The 25,393-nt window shown below is 46.7% G+C and overlaps 1 protein-coding gene across 2 annotated transcripts in view; it reads right to left on the reverse strand.

Annotated features, from left to right (window-relative positions):
- Positions 1 to 682: 682 nt before the first annotated feature.
- The window catches only part of STAT5B (signal transducer and activator of transcription 5B), a 60,525-nt gene continuing 35,814 nt past the window's right edge, over positions 683 to 25,393 (reverse strand). Inside the window, exons 3-19 of one of the 2 annotated variants that reach the window (XM_059908883.1) lie at positions 22,842 to 22,998; positions 21,529 to 21,618; positions 20,422 to 20,596; positions 16,697 to 16,827; positions 16,305 to 16,456; positions 15,677 to 15,832; positions 15,085 to 15,264; positions 14,638 to 14,725; positions 14,438 to 14,560; positions 13,355 to 13,447; positions 11,015 to 11,221; positions 9,806 to 9,900; positions 9,571 to 9,701; positions 8,190 to 8,360; positions 4,180 to 4,231; positions 3,811 to 3,918; positions 683 to 3,285 (exon numbers count right to left, since the gene is read on the reverse strand). In XM_059908883.1, the coding sequence (XP_059764866.1) occupies positions 3,159 to 3,285; positions 3,811 to 3,918; positions 4,180 to 4,231; positions 8,190 to 8,360; positions 9,571 to 9,701; positions 9,806 to 9,900; positions 11,015 to 11,221; positions 13,355 to 13,447; positions 14,438 to 14,560; positions 14,638 to 14,725; positions 15,085 to 15,264; positions 15,677 to 15,832; positions 16,305 to 16,456; positions 16,697 to 16,827; positions 20,422 to 20,596; positions 21,529 to 21,618; positions 22,842 to 22,998 (2,236 nt within the window). In that variant the 3' untranslated portion in view covers positions 683 to 3,158. The remainder of the gene's footprint in view (positions 3,286 to 3,810; positions 3,919 to 4,179; positions 4,232 to 8,189; positions 8,361 to 9,570; positions 9,702 to 9,805; positions 9,901 to 11,014; positions 11,222 to 13,354; positions 13,448 to 14,437; positions 14,561 to 14,637; positions 14,726 to 15,084; positions 15,265 to 15,676; positions 15,833 to 16,304; positions 16,457 to 16,696; positions 16,828 to 20,421; positions 20,597 to 21,528; positions 21,619 to 22,841; positions 22,999 to 25,393) is intronic. The other variant, XM_059908884.1, reaches the window with a different exon arrangement.

Raw genomic sequence — 25,393 nt, forward strand, 5'->3', positions numbered from 1 at the left:
TGTGCCCCCTGTAGTGGAAGCACGGAGTCCTAACCACTGGACGGCCAGGGAAGTCCCCCTATTTGTTCTTTAAGAGTCAGCTCAGCTGTTCGGTGCCCTTCCTGTCTGTTCTTTTGTATCTGATAATGGCCTTGGGATAGGTTTAAGGCAGCAGGAGCCAATATCCTGTCATAATTGGTTGTGTTAGCTGTCTTTCCCAGCTTTTTGGTTGCGTTGGGTCTCAGTTGCGGCACGCGGGATCTTCGTTGAGGCATGTGGGGTCTTCTGTTGCAGCGCGTGGGCTCTTCATTGTGGCATGTGGGTTTTCTCTCTCTAGTTGTGGCGCGGGCTCCAGGGCGCGTGGATTCCCAGATTGCAATCCTCTTGAGGGCAGGAATCATTTCTCATCCCACACACAAGCCTGGCTCAGGGCAGGCACTCTAAATGTGCTGAATTTTAAGGATGAACTTTCTAACAGGAATAGGAGATAAAAGACTATCATTCTAATTTTCAAAACCTCATGTGAACAGGAAAGTAAGAAATGCCCCCATTTGCCATCAAAGCCGGTGACATACACACTCTGAGGCAGCCAATGCCCAACTAGTTCCTCTTTTCAGAGTCACACTGATGATTTCAAATTTTTTGCTATGAAAGCCAATCTATCTCACCACCTGATGGAAAAAAATAAAAACAGGACTCAATATTGTCCATTTAGAGGAAGTATTTATTGTAACATAAAATACACAGTTTTGTGACTGCCCCAAATTGTACACAATACTTTTTTGGTGCCTATATACTAACCTGCCTCAACACTAAAATCTGTATCTGAAATAATTTCACGAAGTTTTATAAAGAAAAATTATAAAAAGTATGTTTCCATTTTAAGTTATATTCACTTTTAGTCTCCCTCCCACCCCCTACAAAGCCCTGCACATACCACACATTGAAACATTTTGATGACGTGCATGTGTGTGTCTGGGAGCGAGTGAGAGGCTGAGGCCGTCAAGACGTGCCGTCACCTCTCCTTGTGGTTTGCAGAACAGGGAGAAGAGAGAAGATATATGCAGACAGCGAGCGCACCTTTCTGTCAAAAATCTCTCCCATCTACAGGCATAGCCTCAGGAGAACGGAGGACAGCTCAGCCACTGGACGTACGCGGGAACCCCAGGCTCGGGGCAGCCACTCTCGTGGGAACCCGTCCCCCCAACCCCAGCGCTAACTATGCAGTGAGAGCTCTGCCCTCGGCACGCCTGCGGCTAGGCCCACTGCTCATCTGAAAGTGGGTCAATCCCTGCCCCCCAGGGCTGCTGCGACAACCAGGGCCGGCACTCAGGGTGCCGGGTGTCGGGCACGAGAGGTCTCTTTGAGTCCGGGAGCAGCTAGGCTTCCTTTCTATCTTTCCCCAACACTCCCATCCTCAGGGGGGATTTTAATCAAATCTTGAGGGGACGTAAGGGGCTTCGCAGCATCCTGCGTCGGTGCTGGCATCCACGGAGGGGTCAGCCTGCTCCTCAGAGGCAGAGACGGTCTACTGCCCGGCACAGAAAAATAAATCAGTGTATGAAACCAAGCTAGGGCAAAGAGCAGCTTGTAAAAAGTCCTCTTTCAATAAATAATTTACTACAGAGGAATATTTTCCTTTAACGTCAAAACACCGATAAATTCAGAAGTTATTTTTGTAAAAAAAATATGTTTCTTTACTCACATGTATAAAAATAATGTTTTTAGGGCCATTCTCTCCTGGGTGTGGTCAGGCCCTTCTCTTGGAGGGGGGCTGGGGGTGACCTCACGGGCCTAACCGCAAAGTTATACCTGCTTCCCCCTCTTCCCACCTGCCTGCCATGGCCCATTCCTTCCTTCTGGTGTAAAGCCACGGAAGAAACTTTGGATAAAGTTATGCCGAGGATTTTTGGTTTTGCTTTGTTTTTGCAAAGCAAACTTCTCAGCAAACTCGCTGACTGCATTTCCCCAAATTACCAATGCCGACACCCAGCACCCTGCACCAGGGTGGCAGCGCACTGGTCCTGGGTTCAGCCCACATTCCTGCCACCCACTCCCCAAGACATTGTGTGCGAACAGTGAAGGGAAAAGAGGTGACCTGCGTCTCAATGGCACAGGACCTGACGCAGGAAGAAAGAATTCTGATGTCAAATTAGGGTGGGAAGGGAAAAACAAGTCCCAATTTGGAAACAAAAACACCATTCAACCTTTGCAAAGAGCCGTTATCAATAAGCCTTTGGAAAGCCTCGCTTGTGCCTCTACCAGCACAGGGGAAGGACAGGCAGACTGGACGGCCACTCCCGGGTAACAAGACAACGTTCTCAGCGCCTGCGAGCCGGGGCTGGGCAGTCCACTCTGGCCACGACACAAAGGACATCAACACTGTAAGCTCTAGTTATGTGACTCTCTTTTCTTTCCTCTACTTCATCAAACGTGTCTGCACATGTGTACGCACATAGGGACTAAGCGGCAACTCCATGGGGGCTGGGAGTCAGCGGGAGAGGCAGAGAACATTTAGATGGGTTACGGGTTATTTAAAAAGCCACTACCCATCAGAAAACCCACGTCTTCCCTTGCCCCAGCGATTGCTGTTATGTCCCCCCTTCTCCCATCCCTACTGAGGAAAACGGGGATTGGGGGACAGGGAAGGAGGGAGGACTGGTTTTCTTTGTGAAAAGGCAGCTTCTACGTTTCAGAAGAAAAGTGGAGACAATCATGTTTATATATCAATGGCTTGGCAGACACAGTGACAAAGATTCAGCAGACACGAGGTGCTTTCACCTCCCTCTGTCCTTCTCTCACTTGAACAGCCACATGTCAAAGTTCAGCCACCCTCAAAACACATGGCCAAGTTCCAGGGTTCATGGAACTAACTGCCTTTCTGCACAAGGTTAAAACAACCACAGCCTCTGTTTGTGGCCCCAGTGCTGCAGCTAAACTCCGGACAGCAAGGGGAAGAAACAGCCCAACGTGCAATCTCACACACACACACACCCACACCCACACACTCACATTCCCTTCACTGGTGCCACCATGCACAGAAACACTAAAGTCACAACTAGTATTAACACTTCACATTATGAGTATTGTTTCCAAAGAGAAGCGATTCATGGAATTAAAACATCCACAAAAGTAACTCCTCTGGCGAGGATGAAGAAGCTGGAGGTGGCCACGGGGGGTCACGACTGTGCATGGGGGATCCACTGACTGTCCATAGGTCGGCCTAAGAGCTCCTCCACGCGCCGTGCCACGTCCATCGTGTCGTCCAGATCAAAGTCCCCATCGTTGTCAATGACAGGGTCAGGGCTTGGGAGGGAAAGAGGAGAGGTTTAGGGAAGGGAAAGGTTGCCAGAGGCCAGTGAGGGGCAGCAGAGACCACCCTGCACCCCACCAGGTGAGCAGCTCAAGACCGACCACCTGTACCCTCGGCCCAGGCCTCGCGGGAAAGCAGCACTCTGACCTGAACCCTGGGGCAGAGTCCTTTGCTAGCTGGTTGGACAGAGTGACTCGGACTAAAATACCCAGTCTACCTGCCCCTAACACTGGTTGCCCGCACACACCTAAACCCCACCTGGTCCTTATACAGAGCCAGAAAAATCTCCACTTTAAGAGAGGGGAGCAGGTGACATTTGCCCAACCCCACTCTAAACTACCAACATCTACTGGTTGAATCTCTCCCTCCCACCTGGGCATGTGCCAGAGCCCGGCCTGGCCTGGGTGGTCTCAGACCTAGAGGAGCTCTGGATTCCTTGCCCACCAGCCCTCTGGGTGCCCAGCCTGAGGCCAAGTGCCCAGTTCCTCCCCACAGAGCCCCATGAGAACACAACCTACTTCTGTGGGTACATGTTATAATGAGCCTGGGGGCACACGGCTGGGGAGGGGGCCTGGTCCATGTAGGTGGCGCTGCCCCCGGCAGAGTCCGCAGAGGCGCTCACAAACCTGCGAGAGGAAGCAGAGCATAGCCTTAGCGGGGAGGGGCTCACGGGCCATCTTCGTGTCTTTTTCAGGTGCGGAAGGACAGAGTGCCCGCTGAGCCTGGGGCTCTGGCCGCAGGAGCGGGGCCCTGGGTACCGACGCCCTGGTGACCAAGCCCAGTTCCCTCCCCAGGAGGGGCGGTGGTGAGGGGTGAGGAGAGCCAGGTGGGGGGGTGAGAGGAAAAGAGAGACAGCAGGAGACCAGAGCTGGACCCGGGACACTTACTCAGGGACCACTTGCTTGATCTGTGGCTTCACGTATCCGTCCACTGCTTTAGCTGCCGAGGGGGAAGAGTGATGAAAACCAAAGTTCTCAAATGAAATGAAAATGCAGTCTCCCTTAAGAATCCCATCTTTTCTTAGGATGAGACACAACTGCCTCATTTTATCTTAGGATCCAGTATAAGCACATCTTTTAATCCGTTAGGAAGACCCGGTAGAGGAGAAGCCTCAATACTGACACCACAAGGTAAGACAGCTTCCAAGTTGGCTTGGATGTGTTAATTAATTCTTCAAACCACAGGAAAGATATACTTCAATACGAATCTAAATCAAACATTAACTGCATACTAACTGTAAAAAGAAAACATATCTTAAAAAGTTTAAAGTCGCAGACGCAGAAAGACAGGGGACAAAATGAGGACCAACAGGAGGAGGCTGCAACAGGACAAATTCTCAGTCAAATAAGGAAGAACGCCGTCATCACCGGAACTCCCCGAAACAGTCTCGGGAAGAACTGATTTCTTCATCACTGGAGGTTTTCACGTGGAAGGTGTACCAACACTTGCTAGGGGTCATGCGGAAAAATCTAAGCATTAGAGGGGAATTAATTTGACTTGAGGATCCCGGGAGTTACTCTAGTTCTGAGCTTCTACCCTTTTAGGAAAGGGAATGTCACTCTGTCAGGTGTCTGCGTGCTCTTTTCGTGGGGTTTCTGCACTCGGGGGTAATCTGATGGTCATGCCTCCCAGTGGGTGCTGTCTGTGCTGTGTGGCTGGTTGAAAAGAATGCTGCTGCTGTGTCTCACTCTCCACAGCAAACCCACTGGGATGTGGCAGGCTAGGGATAGCCTAGCAGATCAGCTAGAGTTACCTTTTCAAAAGGCTGATTATGGAAATCCAGCTAAGTAGGTAGTAGGAATGTGATGGTCTGAAGTCGGTGAATGAAGTCTTGTTTCCTGGGTGTGTAAATATGGAAATAAGTATAAGCTTAACTATATCAGACAATGAAGATTCCGCTGAGGTCAGAAGGATGACTCAGCCCAAGAGAATGAACTGCTCCGTGGGTCACACATCGCTTGTTATCCTGACCTGCTTCTACTGGGGCTTCGAATGTCAGGAGCTGCCTTTTCATAATATCTCATGCTTTTTGTGCTTTATGGTCTACAGAGAATTTTCCAGAATGGCAGAAAAGATTAAAAAAAAACAAAGAAATGCTGTAAAAATAGGATTGAAAAATCTAGATTAGTTGTGCTAACAAAAAGAAGCAGTGGTAGGTTTAATCCGAAATACCACATAAGTCTAAAAATATTTTGGCTTATTTCCCCACCTAGAAATATAACCAGGTGGGAAGGCATGATACAAAAAGTAGAATCTATAAAGGAAAAAGGTCAATAGATTGGGCTATATAGAAAATACAAGTCTTTTCACTTCAGCAAAATAAAACCTAAATGTTGAAAGAACAATGACACACTGAGAAAAATCTCTGCTATAATAATAAAAACTTTATGTACTATATAAAAAAACACTTGCATATTATTAAGAAAAAAAGGAACTCCAAAAGAAAAATGAGCAAGGAATAGGAACGTGCTTCACAGAAAAAATACAAATGACCAACAACGTGGAGGTTAAGAAGTACAGGCTAGACTGAGCTCAAACCCTGGCTTGGCCTCTTCCTAGCTGTGATATCGCTGGCGATTTATTTCACTCCTCTGTGCCTGAGCTCCTCAAATGTAACATGGGGATGGTAACAGTGCCTACTTCACAGACCTGTTTTGAGGATTAAATGAGAAACTATGTGAAATGTGCTCAGAAAAGTGTCTGGTACGCAAGTAAGCATTCAACAAATGTTAGCTGCTATTATTATTCTATTTATTATTGTTATTGTTATCTTTATATGAAAAGATGTTTCGACCTTACCTAGAATCAAAGAAGTGAAAATAAGAACTAAGATTATCATTTTTACGCCTATCAGACTGGCAAACATGAAACTGCTGAAGAGACACTATCATTGGCAGGAGGAGGATGGAGAAGCAGATACTCAAACAGACGTCTGTGGGAGTGAAAACGGATTCCACTTTCTGGAGGGCAACTCTGGACAGATGTGTCCAAGTGCTTGAAAAGTATACACCCCTTGACACAAATTCTACCTTAGGGATTTGTCCTAAGGAAACAGTAGAACAAGATGCATGTACCAGGTTATCTCAATATTAACCAAAAAAAAACTGTGAATAACTTAAATTTTAAGTATCTTAAATAACCAACATAGGATCACCATACAATGGAATTCTATGCAATTGTTAAAATGATGTTGTAAGTTTATATTTACTAACCTGTAACTCTGCCTGTGATATATTTTTAAGTGAAAGAATAATCAGGTCACAAATGACGACGTATGGTACGACCCAAACCCGACATGATCTGGTCCCTCCCACTGCTCTGCCCTCATGTCCCACCATTTCGCCCCTGCTCAACCAGCTCCAGCCTCCCGGGTCCTCATGAGGTGTTTTTTTTTTTTAAATTAATTAATTTATTTAATTAATTTATTTTTGGCCGCGTTGGGTCTTCGCTGCTGCGCACGGGCTTCTCTAGTTGCGGCGAGCAGGGGCTACTCTTCGTTGGGTGCACGTGCTTCGTTTTTTAAAATTAATTAATTAATTTATTTTTGTCTGAGTTGGGTCTTCATTGCTGCGCATGGGCTTTCTCTAGTTGCGGCGAGCGGGGGCTACTCTTTGTTGCGGTGTGCAGGCTTCTCATCGCGGTGGCTTCTCTTGTTGCAGAGCACGGGTTCTAGGGCACTTGGGCTTCAGTAGTTGTGGCACACGGGCTCAATAGCTGGGGCTCGCGGGCTCTAGAGGGCAAGATCAGTAGTTGTGGCGTACGGGCTTAGTTGCTCCATGGCATGTGGGATCTTCCTGGACCAGGGCTCAAACCTGTGTTCCCTGCACCAGCAGACGGATTCTTAACCACTGCACCACCAGGGAAGTCCTATGCGTGCTTCTTATTGCGGTGGCTTCTCCTGTTGCAGAGCACAGGGTCTAGGCGCACGGGCTTCAATAGTTGTGGCACACGGGCTCGGTAGTTGCGGCTCGCGGGCTCTAGAGGGCAAGCTCAGTAGTTGTGGTGTACGGGCTTAGCTGCTCCATGGCATGTGGGATCTTCCCGGACCAGGGCTCAAACCTGTGCTCCCTGTACCAGCAGGCGGATTCTTAACCACTGCGCCACCAGGGAAGCCTCCTCGTGAGGTTTTCTAAACATGCCAACCTCACTCCCACCTCAGGGTTTCTGCTCTTGTTCTCTCGGCCTAGAATGTTCTCTCTAGACCTATGTGTGGCTTCCTCACTTCATTCAGGGCTACTCTGATGTCACCTCCTCAGGGAAGCCTTCCCTGATCACTCGAGTGAAGTGCTGTGCCGCCCACCCCCCCCCCGTCACTTCTCTATCCCTTCACCTTATTTGTTTTCATACTGTCCATCACTAGATACATTTATTTGTTTACCTGTTTATTGTCTTCCTTCTGCTATTAGATTGCAACCCCACACAGGAAGTGCTTAATAAGCCTCTGGTGACTGAGTGACAGAATACATATCTGGAAGAACATTCACTAAATTGTTTACGTTGATGAGATAAGAAATGTTGTGTGATATCTATTTTCTTTTCTATACTTTTCTGGAAATTTTACAATAAATACGTAATACTTTTATTCTCAGAAAACAATAAAACCATCTCTGCTTTGAAAAACAAAATTTTACCTTCCTAATTTTGTTTGATCTAAGCTTGTATTAAAAGCAATTTATTCCCTTCAATTTGATATTTGGGGTTGGCGGCTGATGTGTTTTTTGTATAACTGAAGAAAATAGCCCAGGATTTACATCTGCCCTGGATAAAGCTCAAACAGCAACAACTGAGTGTTAACTGCGTAGATTTTCATGCCAGACAGACACACACAGACACACACGTACACCTAAAACAAAACCAAAATCACAACGAAACCAAATCAGAATGCGAACATTGTTACCAGTGGCAGGCTCGCAGGGAACTGGGGTGTAATATTTGGAGTACACTTCATCTTTTGGCCGGTCAGGAAACACGTAGATAAGGTAACTCAGGTCTCCCAAGCGGTCAGCCAGGGACCGGATGGAGAAGTCTCTGGTGGTAAAAGGCATCAGATTCCAAAACATTCTTTCCTCTAGATCAAAAAAACAGAATAATCATAGTCTAGATATGATTTCTGAACAGGAAATCTTAAAACCCAAATAGACTACAAATAAAGCTCTCCATTAAAATTGTTCCAATAAAAATCTCCATTTAAAAATTACCATAGGTTGTAGATTAAGTAGTTTTTAAAAAATTTATATATTTTTTATTTATTTATTTTTGGTTGCATTGGGTCTTTGTTGCTGCATGCGGGCTTTCTCTAGTTGTGGCAAGCGGGGTCTATTCTTCATTGTGGTGCGCAGGCTTCTCATTGCGGTGGCTTCTCTTGTTGTGGAGCACGGGCTCTAGGCTCATGGGCTTCAGTAGTTGTGGCTCGTGGGCTCTAGAGCACAGGCTCAGTAGTTGTGGCGCACGGGCTTAGTTGCTCCGCGGCATGTGGGATCTTCCCGGACCAGGGCTCGAACCCGTGTCCCCTGCATTGGCAGGTGGATTCTTAACCACTGCGCCAGCAGGGAAGCCCGATTAAGTAGTTTTTAAAAGTCATGGGTAGATAAGCAGGTAACGCATACACCACTTTCCTAGAGATCTAATGATCTCAGGTAGTTTCCAGTTCAAACAGTATTCTGTCCCTCCCTAGAAGAAACTTCTTGCTGACTCCAGTCCCTGATTCCCTGTACAAAAGTATGTAAAAGAGATAGGAAGTGTGTCCATAGCCAGAGGGTGCATGAGAGTTATTAAAAACTATTAAAATCTTTAAGTCACAAAAAACTAGCAAGCTACTCTTGTCTTACCGTGAGGGTCAGAGGAAAGAACTAACATTCTTGGATGGAAATGATCAATGGCAGTATCCTTATGTTAGGATAAAGGAATAATGAAAATAGCATATTATTTCCAGTCTAACGACTCCAAACAACAGAGTAATTCTTTACTGAAATAAGCTCAAGGTTGAGTAATAAGAAGGCAAACATTTCAAAAGGGGAGCAGCTGAGATTTTGGACAGGATACTGCATCACGTGTAGCCATGTCGGGTTGTACATCTGTGTTTCTCAAAATTAGTAATTGTGTTTCCCATAATAAGATTTTACACAAGCTGCAGCTGTGTCATGGTTATACATTTCTGCTTCCCATAATTAGTACTCGCGCCCAGGAATAATAAGTACTCAATAAATGGTTAAAGTAATTTTGCAACAAAAGCACCCAACCAGAGCCAAGATAGGTCTGAAAAAGGGAGGGGCACTCACGAGAATCAAACTTCCAAGCAATGGTGATGCCACCGATTTCAGAGTCACTGAACCTCAGCAGGAAGGTCCCGTCAGGCTTGTTAATGAGTAGGTCGTGGGCCTGTTGCTTGTTCACGAAACCCAAGATAGCCCTGGATCACAAAGGCCAAAGGAGTAGAAGCAGAGTGTGATGTTTTAATGCCAGAAAAAAAGACCTCGCTGCTCTACTGCTGACTTAACAAATGACGATTCTCACCCATCATTCCAATGAGGCTTGAGATGTTTTTTTAACACTTCCATCACACCGTCAAACCACTGCCAGAAAGTGTAATTCCGTCCTGGTAAATTCTCCTGGTTGGAGATACAACAATGAACACAAGAGGGCAAAAGTAACACTTGGGATATTATTACCTGTATATACTTTAACTGGAAAAATTAAATGGAAAACAACATCTACATTGTCAGAATCATACAAATATACATGCCTACCTGAGTTTGACCAAATGGTCCTACAACCCAAAAACAGAATAGAGGGGAGAAGACGGAAGAAGGGGAAAACACCACAGAGCAATTACCGACACCCCGTGGACCCTGGCTACACATACTTTCCCCTGTATCTAGGCTGACTCGTCCTTTGCTGGTTTTGACGTGTGGTTTGTGACCAGCAACAGCAGCATCACCTGGGAGCTTCCGAGAAACCTGTAAATCTGAATGGGATTAGATCACACCGCGAGGCCACGGAGAACACTCCATCATACGGGTGTTACCAACAATCATCAGCAAAATGCAGTGATCTGATTCCGGTGGAAGGCAGGAGCCGTACTGCAATGGCAAAGACAGTCCACCTAGGCCTCCTGCTTCCCTATCAAACCTCCTCTGACCACCAGTGAACCTGTTAGCCAGCTGGTTAGCACACGACCATTTAAAAGAGTTCCACTCAGAGACTGTGAGATCTCTGAAGTAGGGCACGTGGGGTGAGGGTGGGGGCGTAAGCAAAGACACGAAAGTTCAGTTTATAATCAGAGATGTGACGGGTGACATCTGAACTACCAGATGCTAGAGGCAAAGTTTCCTTCATCAGTATCCTCTTTTGCCGGCTGAGGGTCCCACGGGAGCCTGACTTTGCATTACACATCAAGGAACATCAGAGAGTCAAGGGGACAGAGCCACGGAGTTTTCATTGTCACGAAAGCCTTACTTCTCATGAGTTACGCTGCCGTTTGCTTTGCTGTTTCCTTTACAAAGGAAGAAAATGCACTAGCCGCATGCAAGGCCCAATTTGCTGATATAGTCAAACATAATTTTCTACATAAAAAAGTATGTGGTTGTCCATCTATTCAGAAGCTTCCTACTACCACGGGCACGTCGTATTAGAGACGTGAGGAATGAGGGCCGAGGGCAGGGAGACTCCTGAGGGATCTGGTTTGCAGGGGCCGATCTAACTGCACAGGGTGGTGTCCCTCACCCGGTTGAACTGGGACCAGGACACGGACATGCCGTTGTAGTCCTCGAGGTGGCTGCTACCACTGTTGAACAGCTTCTGCGCCAGGAACACGAGGTTCTCCTTGGTCAGGCCCCGGTTGCTCTGCACTTCGGCCTTGAATTTCATGTTGAGCGCCTCGCACAGCTGCGGCCACAGGACTTTGTCAGGCACCGCAAACGGCACCCTGCCCTGGTGGGGAGAGAAGCCAGAACCTTAGGAGAAAACAGTTGCATGATTTATTCCCTCAACCTGCAAAAGAAAAACACTGATGGCTGGATGGAGTTACAAACACTTGTCTGGCTGAGCCTGAGGATAAACTCAACCTTCCTTGGGGTATGCAGTTCTGCGAAATTCGGAAGGTTCCATTTTACCACCTTCACACACAACTCAGAAGGTAACCTCGGGCTATCTGTGGTGTCCTGTAAATGAGCTGCTGGATGTACAGTGCAATCCTACTTTCTTTCTTTTTTTTTTTAATCATTCTCTCCTCCCTTTTATTTATTTATTTTGAATTTTATTTATTTTTATTTACAGCAGGTTCTTATTAGTTATCTATTTTATACATATTAGTGTATATATGTCAATCCCAATCTCCCAATTCATCCCACCACCACCCTCCCCCACCACTTACCCCCCGTGGTGTCCATACGTTTGTTCTCTACATCTGTGTCTCTATTTCTGCCCAATCCTACTTTCTAACAGCCACGAAAACAAAACATGACCAAGGTCTGGCTCTGACAGTCAAAGGGAGTCAAAATCTACAAGACTGGTTCTCTAGGAACAGAGAGAGAATGTGTGTATGTGTCCATAAGCATGTACACAAGTGTCATTCTTGCCCTTGACCCCTTCTGCCAAGAACTCTAGCTCAAAGTGAAATAACTTAATATATATACATATATTCATATATATATATATATATATATATATATATATATCTGAATCACTTTGCTGTACACCAGACACTAACACAGCATTGTATATCGACTATACTTCAATAAAAAAATTAAAAGTAAATAAACAGCATAAGATGTACACTAGTCATTAACGTAACTAAAAATGTTAAAAATGCTTACTTATTTAGACAAGACACTTTAGGAATGACATATCACAGGAGATGCCAGAGTTACATGAGGAGTGAGATCTGTGGATGCACAGGGAGGGAAATGAGAGCAGACGTGGCAGTCCTATCCAGGAGGCTTATATTTTTTTAATTTTTATTTTTTCCTTGTCTTTTGATTCTCATTCATTCATTCTTTCCTATATATATACACACACACATTTCTATACATATATTTGTTTGTTTGTTTGTTTAAATGTCTAGTCAGTCAGTGAATCAGTTGTCTTCCTGTTCCAATTGATTGTTCATTCCAAATCCTCTTTTGGATCAAGTCTTCAAGCTCCTTAGGCAGATATTTTTTAAAAGAAGCCTCAAACACAGGGTTTGTAGCACAAGCATCGTAGAATTTCTGCTGAGAATCTCACCCTTACAGCAAAAATATTGTTCTCTAAAGAGGCCTGTTGAAAATGCCAAGTTGTACTCTTCACATTAGAGCCACATTAGAGAAGGACATACTTTTATGTCCCAAATAACAAGTATAACCTTTTATCATGCTTTTGTGGACTAATCTCTACTGGAAATATGCCAACACATGGAACTCTGCCTACTAAAATGTTTTGAAAATGATCAAGCAGCGCATGAGTGGTAACCAGATAGCATTTGGGTGCGTAAATCCACAGAATCATATTTATTTCTTTACACAAAGCATCTCATTCTTCATGAGACTTGGGATGAATCACAGAATCTAAAATTTGGAAAGGACATTAAATCTCACCCTCAGTCATGGGAGGGAAGACGACAGGAAGCAACTTCTAAGCTAAGTGACTTCCTGAGAGGTACAACCTCTAAAAGAAACCTGGGAGTCCCAAATTCCATTCATGGCTTCACCCACAATTTAAAATACTATTTACAGAGTACTGACTATGTGACAAGCATTCTGTGTATCACCTAAATGAATCTTCCAAACAACACTCTGGAGCGTTATTCTCCCTGTGTTGCAGACACTTATGGAAATTTAGGCTCAGAGAGGTCAAGTGAATTTCCTGTGGTCACAGGGTGAGGAAATGGTGGAGCTTGGATTGAAACCCCGGCCTTTCTTCAAGCCCCTGCTCATTCTACTTTCCACATACTCTCCATTCTGCCTCCCACTAAGGATAACAGCATTTTTTCTTCTATGCCTTTTGGTGGGGATAAAGAGACTTGAAAGAGATTCATGACACCAGTATCAAAATCTTGAGACCCACAGGCCCAAGGAATACACTCACAGGCTCTGCAAAAGCGTTGTCCCAGAGAACAGTGGCCGTCGCGTTGTTGTCCTGGCTGCCGTGAACAATCACCACCACCGGGAGGGACAGCGTCTGAAAAAGACCCAGGAGCAGCGCTGAGCTCCCGCGGCCACACGCTCTGCCCTCCTCCCCTTTTCTTCTATCACAACACGTTTATTCTCCCTACAAGTTTCAGTAAATGTCACCCTTGAATACAGACTAGGAAGGGCTCCAGGAATAATACGACTTTGCACATTGGCACACTCTTAGAAATTTTAGATTTTTTTTTTTTTTAAATTAATTAATTTATTTTATTTATGGCTGTGTTGGGTCTTCGTTTCTGTGCGAGGGCTTTCTCTAGTTGTGGCGAGCGGGGGCCACTCCTCATCGCGGTGCGCGGGCCTCTCACTATCGCGGCCTCTCTTGTTGCGGAGCACAGGCTCCAGACGCGCAGGCTCAGTAATTGTGGCTCACGGGCCCAGTTGCTCCGCGGCATGTGGGATCCTCCCAGACCAGGGCTCGAACCCGTGTCCCCTGCATCGGCAGGCAGATTCTCAACCACTGCGCCACCAGGGAAGCCCCCAAGATATTTTTAAAAGAGATATTTCTGTGTGACATTTTGGTATTTAGGTATTTCTTAGATATTTCTGAAGGATGGAGTAAGTTTCTCAAAGCTAGAGACTAAGAGAGAAGAGAGAAGAAGAATGGAGACATTTCTGGGGAAAAAGAGCGAGTAACAAATGTCTCAAATTACTACAACTGTACTCAAATCCATCCTGAGTGATGTTTCTCTTGGTTCGCTTCTACCTATATCTCCAGCTCTTTCATTTCGTTATTATTTGTTCATGTCTTAAGAGAATCTAAGAGATAGAGTCCTAAGGATGAGGTCTCCTCACTGTCTGTTCATCAATAATCACAAGAAGATACACCTGAAACTAACACAACATTGTAAATCAACTATACTCCAATACAAAATAAAAATTAAATTAAAAAAATTATCACAAGAAGATACTCTGTGATCAAAACAATTCTTTTGGGATATAAAGTACACACACACACACACACACACACACACACACACACCTTGACTTGAAAAACCAGCTCATTTCCACCAACACTGAACTGTGATTCAAACAGGATTGTAAATTTTTCTTCTGTCACCGACTCCGCTCCACGACGGTCAGACCTCTTAATTCGTTTCAGGGACTGAAAAGGAGAAAAATAGAGGATAAAGCCCTCAAACAACTAGGGAAAATTCGTTCATCCTCTTCTCCCATGCTCACCATGTTCCTGAAGTGGGCGCTGAGGGTGCCCGTGGCCTGGTGATACTCCATCACACAGCAGTTGTTCAAGATCTCCCCGCTGTAATCACTGCAAATCAGACAGACTCAACTTTAAACCCATACAGGGTCTCAGCACACACAAGGTAGAAAACACATTGGGGGTAGGAGGAAATAAAGAAGGCTGTCAAAAAACTTAAGTCATTTAAGAGGAGATGGGGGTTCGGCTGTATAATCTATCTAAGAAATAAATGTACATAAAACACATAAAAAGTTTCCTTTAGACATATCCCTCCTAAATCATAGCTTCTTCACAGAAGAACCCCCTTACTCCTTCTCTGAGAGCTGGAAAAGGACAGAGAGCTAATGGGGCTCCTACAAAGGAATGGCCAGGCCTAGAAACTTCCTAGAAGGTGGGATCACTTTCCTCCTATTTCGAGGGCAACGTACTTGCGGGTGTTCTCGTTCTTGAGCAGCGACTTGGCCTGCTGCTCACTGATGATGGTGGCCTTCACCTGGGGGGGGTTCATGTGCACGTTCAGCTTCCCACCCACCAGCAGGCGCACGGTGGCTGCGAACTTGGTCTGGGTCTTCAGGACCTGAGGGGGCTGCTTCTCGATGATGAACGTGCTGCGGGGACACAAGCGACCAGGTGATGCCTCAGGGGACAGTGCTCCGGTCCCTCCCTCCGCGTGGGGAGGCCGCCTTGCGTGGGGCACAGCAGGCGAAGGAAGGGCTTGTGGCACAGCCCCCGGTCCCTGGGGGGCCACTGCGAGTCGGGGGAGCTGGCAGGAGGGGAGGCAGTGAGATGAACTCAACAGCTGAAACGGGCTGCAGGGAACAAGCCCATATAGTGTCCACGACAGAGACTGGGCAAGGTCAACAGCAAGAGGCCACAGCAACAGGCGACAGAGGGGGATGGGATGAGGGTGTGAGGCAGAGACGGAAGGGTTGAAGCCAGAGCTCCGTCTGTAAAGACCCTGCTGCCCGCGACCCAGACCAACCGGATGGGGCCTGGGCATGGCCGAGAGGCAGCAATCACCTGGTCACCAGGGCTGAGATGATGTCTGTGATGGTGGCGTTGACCTCAGCCAGCATCTCCTCCACGGGGCCGGGGATGGGCAGCTGCTGGCAGAGGTGCTCAGCTCTGCGGATCTGCTGCCGGTTCTGCCAGATGATCTCTGCCAACTTCTCACACCTGCACAGGAGCCCCGAGGCCAAAGGGAAGGACAAAGCCTTCACCCCCTTCCTCCAGGCCAGAAGCCAGAAGGCTCCCAGGCTGGGGAGAAGGCCCAGACCCAGCTCCACCCCCAGGAAGGCTCGGCACCTTAGCCGCCTGGCCTGTCCACTGAGCAGAGCACAGCTGCCCTGCCTTCCAGAAACACAAAGAAACACACAGGAGGAGCGACCCTGACTCGGATCCAACCAGCCTGAGCGTCACTCTGCACCCCTGGCCCCACCCCACTCCCTCAACCAGGGACGCCCCTCCCGGCGGAGGTGGCACAGGACGGGGGCACCAAAGTCTGCATCAGGAACCAGACCACTGGTGAAATAAGACCTGTGCCCCGACAGAGGGAGCCGGCTGCTCACGTAAACACAGGAGCAGAGCAGCAGCCGGTGGCACCACGCTGAGCCCCTGCCGCCCCCGCCCGGCCCCCCACGCCCATTACCAGGACTGTAGCACGTCCAGGCTGCCCTCGGGGGGCCCTCCGTTCCCCGCCAGCTGCTGCCGCCGCTTCCACTGGATCAGCTCGTCATCCAGAATGATGGTCTGCTGCTTCCGCAGCAGCTGCAGGGTCTTCTGGTGCTTCTCGGCCAGCTCCTGAGGGGCGGGCGGCGGGTGAGCGGCCCTTCTGGGCTCTCAGAACAGCCCCGCAGGGCCTCCCCTCACCCCTGGCCGACCCGCTCTGCCCTGCGTGCCCACACAGGGAGGAAGGCTCTGGCCTCCTGCTCTGCTGGGTCCCGCGCTCCTCCTGGCTCTCTCCCTCCCTCAGGTCCCCGGGGCGGCTCGGCTCAGGGTGTCACCTCCACGCCCGGGAGGGGAGACGCAGAGCCCACTCACCACGCGGTACTGCTGCAGCGTCTGGGCCTCGCGCTGCAGCCAGGCCTCCAGGGACACCTGCTTCTGCTGGAGGGCCGTCTCCCGGCTCAGACGCTCCTGGGGGTTCAGCTGGGCCAGCTGGGCAAACTGAGCTGGAGGAGGGGACAGGACACCCACGACCATGACCTCCCCGGGTCCAGGAGGGAGCCCGGCAGAACTGCACTCACCTGCTCTGGAGGCAAAACCCTGGAGGGGACACAGCTGACAGGTGGCCAGTCAGGGTTCCACAGCCATGGCGCCCAAAGATGAGTGGACTCCGCCCCCGGCCCCCCGACTCTGAGCTCCCCTTGGGGAGTGGGGAGATGGAAGCTTGGGGTACAGCTGAGGAGGAGCCAGCCCATGGCCTCCCTGCCCACCCAGCCCTCCTCTCCCCACGCGGGGTCCGGCTTAGAGCCACCCTGCCTGGTCTGAAGTGTGTCCTCGCCGCTTAAAAGGTGGGTGAACTCGGGCAAATCCCCTCACTCTCCTATGCCTCAGCTTCCCCAGGTGTAAAATGGGACAATCACGGCACCTGCCTTAGTGGCTGCCGTGACGTTAAATAAGCAATGATACAGAAAATACTCAGGAAGCTGCCTGGCACCATCAGCTCCAGGTGAGAGTCAGTCCTCATGGTTAATGGGTTACAGGACAGGATTAAAGGCTGATGGAGCAGCTCTCAGCCCCAGCCTCACAGGACAAAGCCTCATCAGGAAGGCCCTGCTCCGCGGGGCTGAGCGCAGCAGCCTCTCCTCAACATTGTGTCATAACCTACATGGGAAAAGGATACGAAGGGGGAAGGGGGGGTTTCTCCAGGGGCTGAAGGGGCCTAACGTGTTTGTCCAGGTTGGGTCACTGTGAGCTCAGCAGACCAACCGGAAGAGGGAGAGAGAGAGAGTGTCCAGGGCCACTGGGGACACGAAAGCAGCAAGATTCTCAAGAGAGGGAGGCAGCTTCTCTCCACACCAGCTGTCAGGCATCTCATCGATGGCAGGAATAAGGTAACGAGGCCTCACTGACGTCCTTTTCAAAAAATCTGTTATATGATACTTAAGACCTAGGCAAGTACTGATAGAAAGGATGATACAAGGAACACCTGTGTATCAAGAAGCCAGCTTAAGAAAGTGAACATTTCCACAGTTAAGCACCTGTACACCCTCCCCTGCCGGCATCCCCATCCCTCCCTCCACAGGCAATCACCATCCTAGATGCTGGTGTTCCTACCCCCACCAATAGGCTTTTGGAACGTCCCACGGTCCTTACTGGGGCTGAGTCAAGAAGATGAGAGCGTCAGTCAGCAGGTCTTGGTCAAGTTCCTGGCAGGCCTCTGAGGGCCATGTCACACTGACCGAGGCCCTGCCCTATGGACGCACAAAAGCAACTAAGGACACACTAAAGCAACCCTAGACAGCCAGGAAAGCCCAGAACTAGAAGAGAACTTAGAAATATGGCTCTAACATGACTGCAGGGGACTGAGCAGGTAAGGAACGTAGCAGAATAATCTGGAGAGCCACCTCGGAATCCTGCCACCCACAGGGAGGTGGTGGGGATCCCAACGCCAGGCCCAGCCTCCTTATGCAAGTGACCCACTTAGCTCTCTCCTGGCAAATTGGAGAAGCTTCTGGGAAGGACGCCAGGAGACTTGAGGCAACTGTCTGCTCCACTGGAGGGAGCTGAGGCTTCCCTTGCACAGACAGATCAGTAGTCTGTGCTTCTGATGGGTGCACTTGATAAATGAGACTGAACTGACATTGCACGATGGGGACAAACCCAAAGCAGAATCGAAACCCAACCTCACAAATAGGAAACAGAAAACCCCAGAATAGGATCATCAGTACTGTCAACCAGTCAATGGCCTTGGGTAGAAATAACAGCCTGAAATGTCCTGTTCCCTAATCTAGCAGGAGGGCCTTCCTTTCTTTCGGGTCAGTCTGGGATGGATTCAGATCTGAAGAGAGCTACTAGAATTATCCCCCCAACATTTACTCAACACTTGCTATGATTCAGGCAATGTGCTAGTCTCAGGGTACAGAGATAAAAGACATAGTTCCTTCTCAACAAATTTATATTCTACTGGGGAGGACAGAGTTAATAAATAGTATTAATACAGTTCTAAAACGGAGCCCACAGGCACGGTAGTAGAGGAGCACCTGGTATGCGTATGCATGTGTATTTTCATGGCTGGTTGGTTGAGCTAAAGCTTCTCTGAGATTTTGAACTGGGCATGCAACCAGGGAGAGGAAACTACAGGTACACCTCGTTTTACTGTGCTGCAATATATTGCACTTCACAGATACTGCATTTTTTTTTTTTTTTAATAAATTGAAGGCTTTTAGCAACCCCATGTCAAGCAAGTCTATTGGTTGCCATTTTTCCAACAGCATTTGCTCGTTTCTTGTCTCTGTGTCACATTTTGGTAATCCTCGCAATATTTCAAACTTTTTCATTATTGCTATATTTGTGGTGGTGATCTGTGATGGTGATCTTTGATATTACTACTACAGCTTGCTGAAGGCTCAGATGGTTAGCATTTTTTAGCAATAAAATATTTTTAAACTAAGGTATGTACATTTTTTTAAGACATAATGCTATTGCACACTCAAAAGACTACAGTATAGAATAAACATAACTTTTTTTTTTTTTTTTAAATTGGGGTTTGTTTTTTTTTTTTAAACTTTTGGGTTTTATTTATTTATTTATGGCTGTGTTGGGTCTTCGTTTCTGTGCGAGGGCTTTCTCTAGTTGTGGCAAGTGGGGGCCACTCTTCATCGCAGTGCGCGGGCCTCTCATTATCGTGGCCTCTCTTGTTGCGGAGCACAGGCTCCAGAAGCGCAGGCTCAGTAATTGTGGCTCACGGGCCCAGTTGCTCCGCGGCATGTGGGATCTTCCCAGACCAGGGCTCGAACCCGTGTCCCCTGCATTGGTAGGCAGATTCTCAACCACTGCGCCACCAGGGAAGCCCTAAACATAACTTTTATATGAACTGGGAAACCAAAAAATTCATGTGACTTGCTTTACTGCAATATTCACTTTATTTTATTTAGTGGTATGGAATCAAACCCTTGGCATCTCCAAAGCATGCCTGTATTAAAGTCACCCTGCCAAATTCTATAAGGTCAATAGGGGGCGCTCGTGGGGCTGCACACCCTCCAGACCGAATTCTGAAATTCTCTGTACCCAACTACCAGCAGGATTTACCCCAGGCAGGGGAGCCCTGGTCTATAAGGGCTAACTGAGATGCACTAGTTGCTCTGCCCCAGGACGGCCTCTCTGAATAACCACACAGAACAATATTAAAAGGCTGTAAAACACAGCCCCCGTGGCCCTAATACCCTCCCTGCTTAGAAAGTTTAACATTTCAATAAAGCATCACTTACAAAATGTCTGCCACATAAAGTACTGTCTGATACTGTTTCTTTAGTCCCTGTGCTCCTTCCCACAAGAGGAAATGTCTTCCCTCACAGCCCAGGAGCTCCTTGGATATGGGTAGCCAGAGTGAGACCCCAAGCTCTCCAAGGGTCAGCACCTGTCTTCTCCCCTTCCAAAGCGTCAGCCTCCTGCACTGCCTTCAATGCAAATGATTCTCTGCTACTCCAGAGAGAGGTAAACGCTTCTAAATGGAGAACTGGTTCTCTTCCAACCCGACCAGCTTCTCTCTAGTCCTCATTCCCGTCCCCCAGACACACGCTGCCCTCCTACACCAGCCTCACCCTGGATCCTCAGGCTCTCTTGATACTGGATGATGAAGTACTCTTGAGTCTGCTGCAGCTTCTTCAGCTCATTCTCTGTGTCTTGCGTGACCAGTCGCAGCTCCTCAAATGTCTGGTTGATCTGAAGGTGTTTCTGGGACATGGCATCAGCGAGACTTCCAGCCGGAGAATTACCCTGGAGACAGATCAGGGAGAAAGTGTGGGCAGCAGTGAGCTGGGCAGGAGGATGGGAGAAAGCCTTAGGCCATAGACCCAAGGAAAGGGCAATGCTCGCATTATAACTGGGCTGAGATGCCAAAAGCTAAACTTTCAGTCAGAGAATTGCAAGTGTTGTTTGTGAGAGTTGGGGTAGAGTGGGAAAAGAGGAGCAATAGGAGACCTGGCAGACTATGGCATCTTCATAAAGTACCGCAGAAAGCTTCTGACCTCCACCAGAGTATCCCACATAGGGTCCATCTGGGTTCTCTCTGGAGAGACTAGAACTCAACATGTCCCAGGAGTTACCTGGGTTTTCCTACTAATAATGATGACCCCTCATTTCACAGTCATTCACTGACCCAATGCCACCTGTGCTAGGTGCTGGGGACACAGTGGGGGACAAGGCTGTGGAAACACACATCATCTGTGTCCTCCCTCAAGACCTTCTTGTGACTGAGGGAAGAGGGTGAACCACTCACAGGTGGCATCCTGGAGACCCCAAATGAAGTGACAGGGGAGGCATCCACAAGGGCTTTGTGGATCCAGCCACTGAACTGCCCTGGTTGGATCTATTTCTTCCACACCTGGTTGCGGGGTTGGGGGGCGAGCAGAGGCTGTTCTTAAGTAATCTCACCTGAGTATAAGCATGCCTCTTCTCAAATACAACTCAGTTGGGGTAAAATTATTTTGCACTTGTTCACATTGCTTTGTGGTTGCGATCTCATCAAGGTTACAAGTCAGTTAAGATCAGAGACCAGTCTTCTATTTCCTTTGGGCTTCTAAGGACAATGCTCTGTTTATAGTGACACCAACAGATGCACACCGAGTCATCTTGACAAAGCTGGGTCCAGAAAGAGCTGGGCAAGAAAGGACATCCCAATGCCTCTCCCCAAACCCATGGACACTCACATTGTTGGCTTCTCGGACCAGCCTCTGTTCATTGTACAGAATATGGCGGATGCAGCGGACCAGCTCCATGGGGCAGCGGTCATACGTGTTCTGAAAGAATCCAAGAGCAAACATTACTTTGTTCCACTCCATGCTATGGGGCCAAACCTCACCCGAGAGCAGGGGTCCAGATCTTATGATGGAGACTCCTAGTGTCACAATGGTGTAATCATGAGAAAAGCTGCTCCTCCAATGCCAACGGGGACAAGAAAAGCACATTGTGGGAAACCCAATCACAGGAAGAAGGTAAAATTATTCCATTTCTTGCATCTTAATTTGCTTAAAGTAAGGGCACCATGCTTGGAAACAGAATACATTTTAAAGAGGCCATATTAGAGAAGAAACTGGACACCACCTTGACTGGGCAATCAAAATTACTACCACCAATGAGGATAAGATGGACATTGTACGCCTCTGGATGTGATACCCTGAGAAAGACACAACACTACTTATTTAGAATTCTGATCAGGGGTGTGTAACCTGAATCTAATCATGAGGAAACTTCACACAAACCCCAAGTAAGGTCCATTTTATATTTAAAAAATAGAGGAGCTGAATTATTTTAAAATGTCAATGTAATGAAGGACAAAGAAAGACTGACAAATGGTTCCATATGAAAGGAGATTAAAGAGACATGACAACTAGATGCAATATGTGATCTTGAACAGAATCCTGGGCTGGAGGGGAAAAAAATGCCCTAAACGACATCAGTAAGTCAGTGGACAAAATGGAAATAAAGGTATAAGATTACCTAAAAGTGTTGTATTGATGTTACATTTCCAGAAGTTGATAACTGTACTATAACTACGTAAGAGAAGATGCATATTCTTAGAAAACACACACTAGAGCACTTAGGGACAAAGGGACATGATGTATGTAACTTACTCTCAAGCAATGAAAATATGTGTGTGTGTGTGTATGCGCGTGAGCGCAGAGGGAGAATACAGTAAAGCACATGTTAACGACAGGTGAGTCTGAGCGTAGGTAGGGGTTCTTAGTATCAATCTCATAATTGTCTATACATTTGAAATTATTTTCAAATAAAAAGTTTAAAAAAGGCAGCTACAACCACAAAGCCAAACAATAAGAACTTTATACATGTCACATGTGACTCAACAACCTTGGGTTAAAGAAGAAAAAGAAAATCTCTGAATGAAGGAAGAGCCCCTGCAGGGAAGAGAATGAAGTGTGGCCTGGCGCTCACATCCACCTGGAGCTGCGTGGCCTGGAGCTCATGCCCACCTGGAGCCTTGAGGCCCCAAGATCACACCCACCTGGAGCTGCGTGGCGTAATGCCCCAGCTTGATCTTCAGTAAGAACCCATCTTCCCCCACTTGGTGCTCTGCCTTCTTCTGCAGCTCCTGCACCAGGCCCTCCAGGAGCTGGGTGGCCTTAATGTTCTCCTGTGGATTATCAAGATCTATTGAGTCCCTAGGGGAAAGAAATTACATACATATGTATACATACATGCACACAGCCTGTATAAATGCAGCCTCAACGCATCACACCTTTTCTTTGGCTAAAGTAATTTCTTTATAATGCTCACTGCAAATTTTAGGAAACAGTCCAATTCAAATTGACTACATACCTACATTAATCTATTCCTAATCCACTAATTACCTAAGTGGGATGTATAGTATATTTTCTTTTCTTTTTTCTTTGCCATGTACTGCTCTTTCTCCTACTGACTTGCTCTGGTGCTTATGCTATTTGCTTCTAGGAATGAAGGGAAAAGGAAAGTGCTTTGTGTACTCTGAAGGAAATAGGGACTCTGATAATTTCCTATTTATAGTTACCCCCTCATGGGTGTAAGGGGGCACAGGGTCAAGAATGCTCTATGTGTTTTTTCCAGCCTCGACTTGTTCTACGTCTTGCTAAATTCACATAGAGTATTTCTTAAGTAAAGACAGGTGAGTCAACATTTATCATTATTTCTAAGAAGCCCTAGAAATGGGATATTAAGACAGAAGATGCCTACAAGTATTTACACAAGTCAAACATGTACATCAATAGTTGCAGATTTGGGACATGTAGGCAACATTAACTCCTCCAATGAACCACAGAAATCACTCTACGGGCTTCGTATAAATTCAGAGCCACTTAACTGTTGACAGGGGTTGGGTGGTCTCCCTCCCTCCCTTTCTTCCCCCACTCTTCCCCTCATCCTTGACTCTCTTTCTTTTTTTAACAACTTAGGCAACAATTGCTATTGGGCAGTACTAAATTACTTAACTCAGCTCACTGAAGAAAACAAACAGCTGTAAGGTTGAAATAACATTCATTACTGCTGGTGGGTCTGGAGCCAAACAAGAGATCTGGTGATAGTTAAGCAGCTCTGTCATCTCTACACAGCCCTGAAGTCATTAGCAACTAATTTCTAATGGGGGCACAAACAGGTGTGCCAAAACACTGACACATTACTTCATCAAATAATATGCTCGAATCTGCACTTTTGAGAAGGCAGTGGAGAAAGCCAAATTTCAAATATGTGTGTGCTATGTACTAAATATGTCTGAATAAAAGCCTGGAAGGAATGAAGGCAGCCCTGCACCTCTGTTTCGACTGGCAATAATGCTCCACTCTTAAGAAGAGACAGTCTCTGAGCACAACTCATGGAAATCAAGTACTACTGGTTCTCGTAGTTCAAAACTTAACTCTCTGCCATATATATATATATCTATATATCTATATATCTATATATAGATATATAGATATAGATATAGACATTCTTAGTTTAAACATGAAGAACTGAAGATGTTTTAATTAAAATCTTTATATTTTTAAAACCAAAACCGAATAAAATCCAGGTTTTCCTTGATATCAACATAAGTCTCTTAACATTCGTTCAGTAAGAAGACTGCATGGGAAATTTACTAAATGAAATTTTAGATCAACAGAAACTTCCTACTAATTTTTTCTGAACTCTCCAAATCTTTAATAGAAAATGAAAATGAAATGGAAAAGCACTAAACAAGGTACAGTTGACATGCTCATATTTAGCTCCTTTTTTTCTCAATTACATGAGGCTGAGTTTTGTTTTTTTTTTTAATTGCCTAGAAAATTGCCCTCCTTTGGTGCCCTCCAGCTTTTGAACAGAAATCTGCTACTAACACACAACTGCAATTATTCCGAGGCAACGTTACCGAGAGGTTTACAGCTCGCCTCAAATAGTAACATAAAGGCTGGTTTCTCCAGGGCTCTGTCAATGAGGACCCCTGCTCTCCTGGCCATGACGGTGGAGGCCTGAAGTATCTGATGAATACGACAGATCAGATTGAGACTGGTAACCAACCAACACGTGCCCAGGCCCTGAGCAGAACAGCAGACAGCCTGCTGCCTGGTGTGCAATAACGCTGTTGATTAAAAAGCTCTGTTGTCAGTCTACTGCACTGTACTAATTCTGAAAGAATTTAAAAACAATTTTCCCCCTGGGTATATAAACAGTAATTTGGGAAATAAGAAAAATAAACATGGTTGTTAAATCTGCGACTAAGACGTAATTATTGTTAACATTTTGGTGTACTGTCTTTTACTCTTTACCTATATATATATATATATATATATATATATATAAAACATATAAATTTGAAAATACCAAAGTCACCATTGTTAAACTTGTTAACAATACACTTTATTAAGCTGTATGCATATGCATACCTTATCTGCCCCATTAAACACTAAATTCTTTGTGGACAAGGGCTTCAACGTTTTCTATGAACTCTACTAACTACAACACTGCTAGGCACTCAAAATATATTTGTTAACTGTTTTTTATTAGCAGCAATATTCTAATGCTTTTAGCCAGAATTTACTATTAAAGGAAACA

The sequence above is a fragment of the Balaenoptera ricei genome, chromosome 20 (assembly GCF_028023285.1).
Source record: "Balaenoptera ricei isolate mBalRic1 chromosome 20, mBalRic1.hap2, whole genome shotgun sequence".
Taxonomy (NCBI): Eukaryota; Metazoa; Chordata; class Mammalia; order Artiodactyla; family Balaenopteridae; genus Balaenoptera; species Balaenoptera ricei.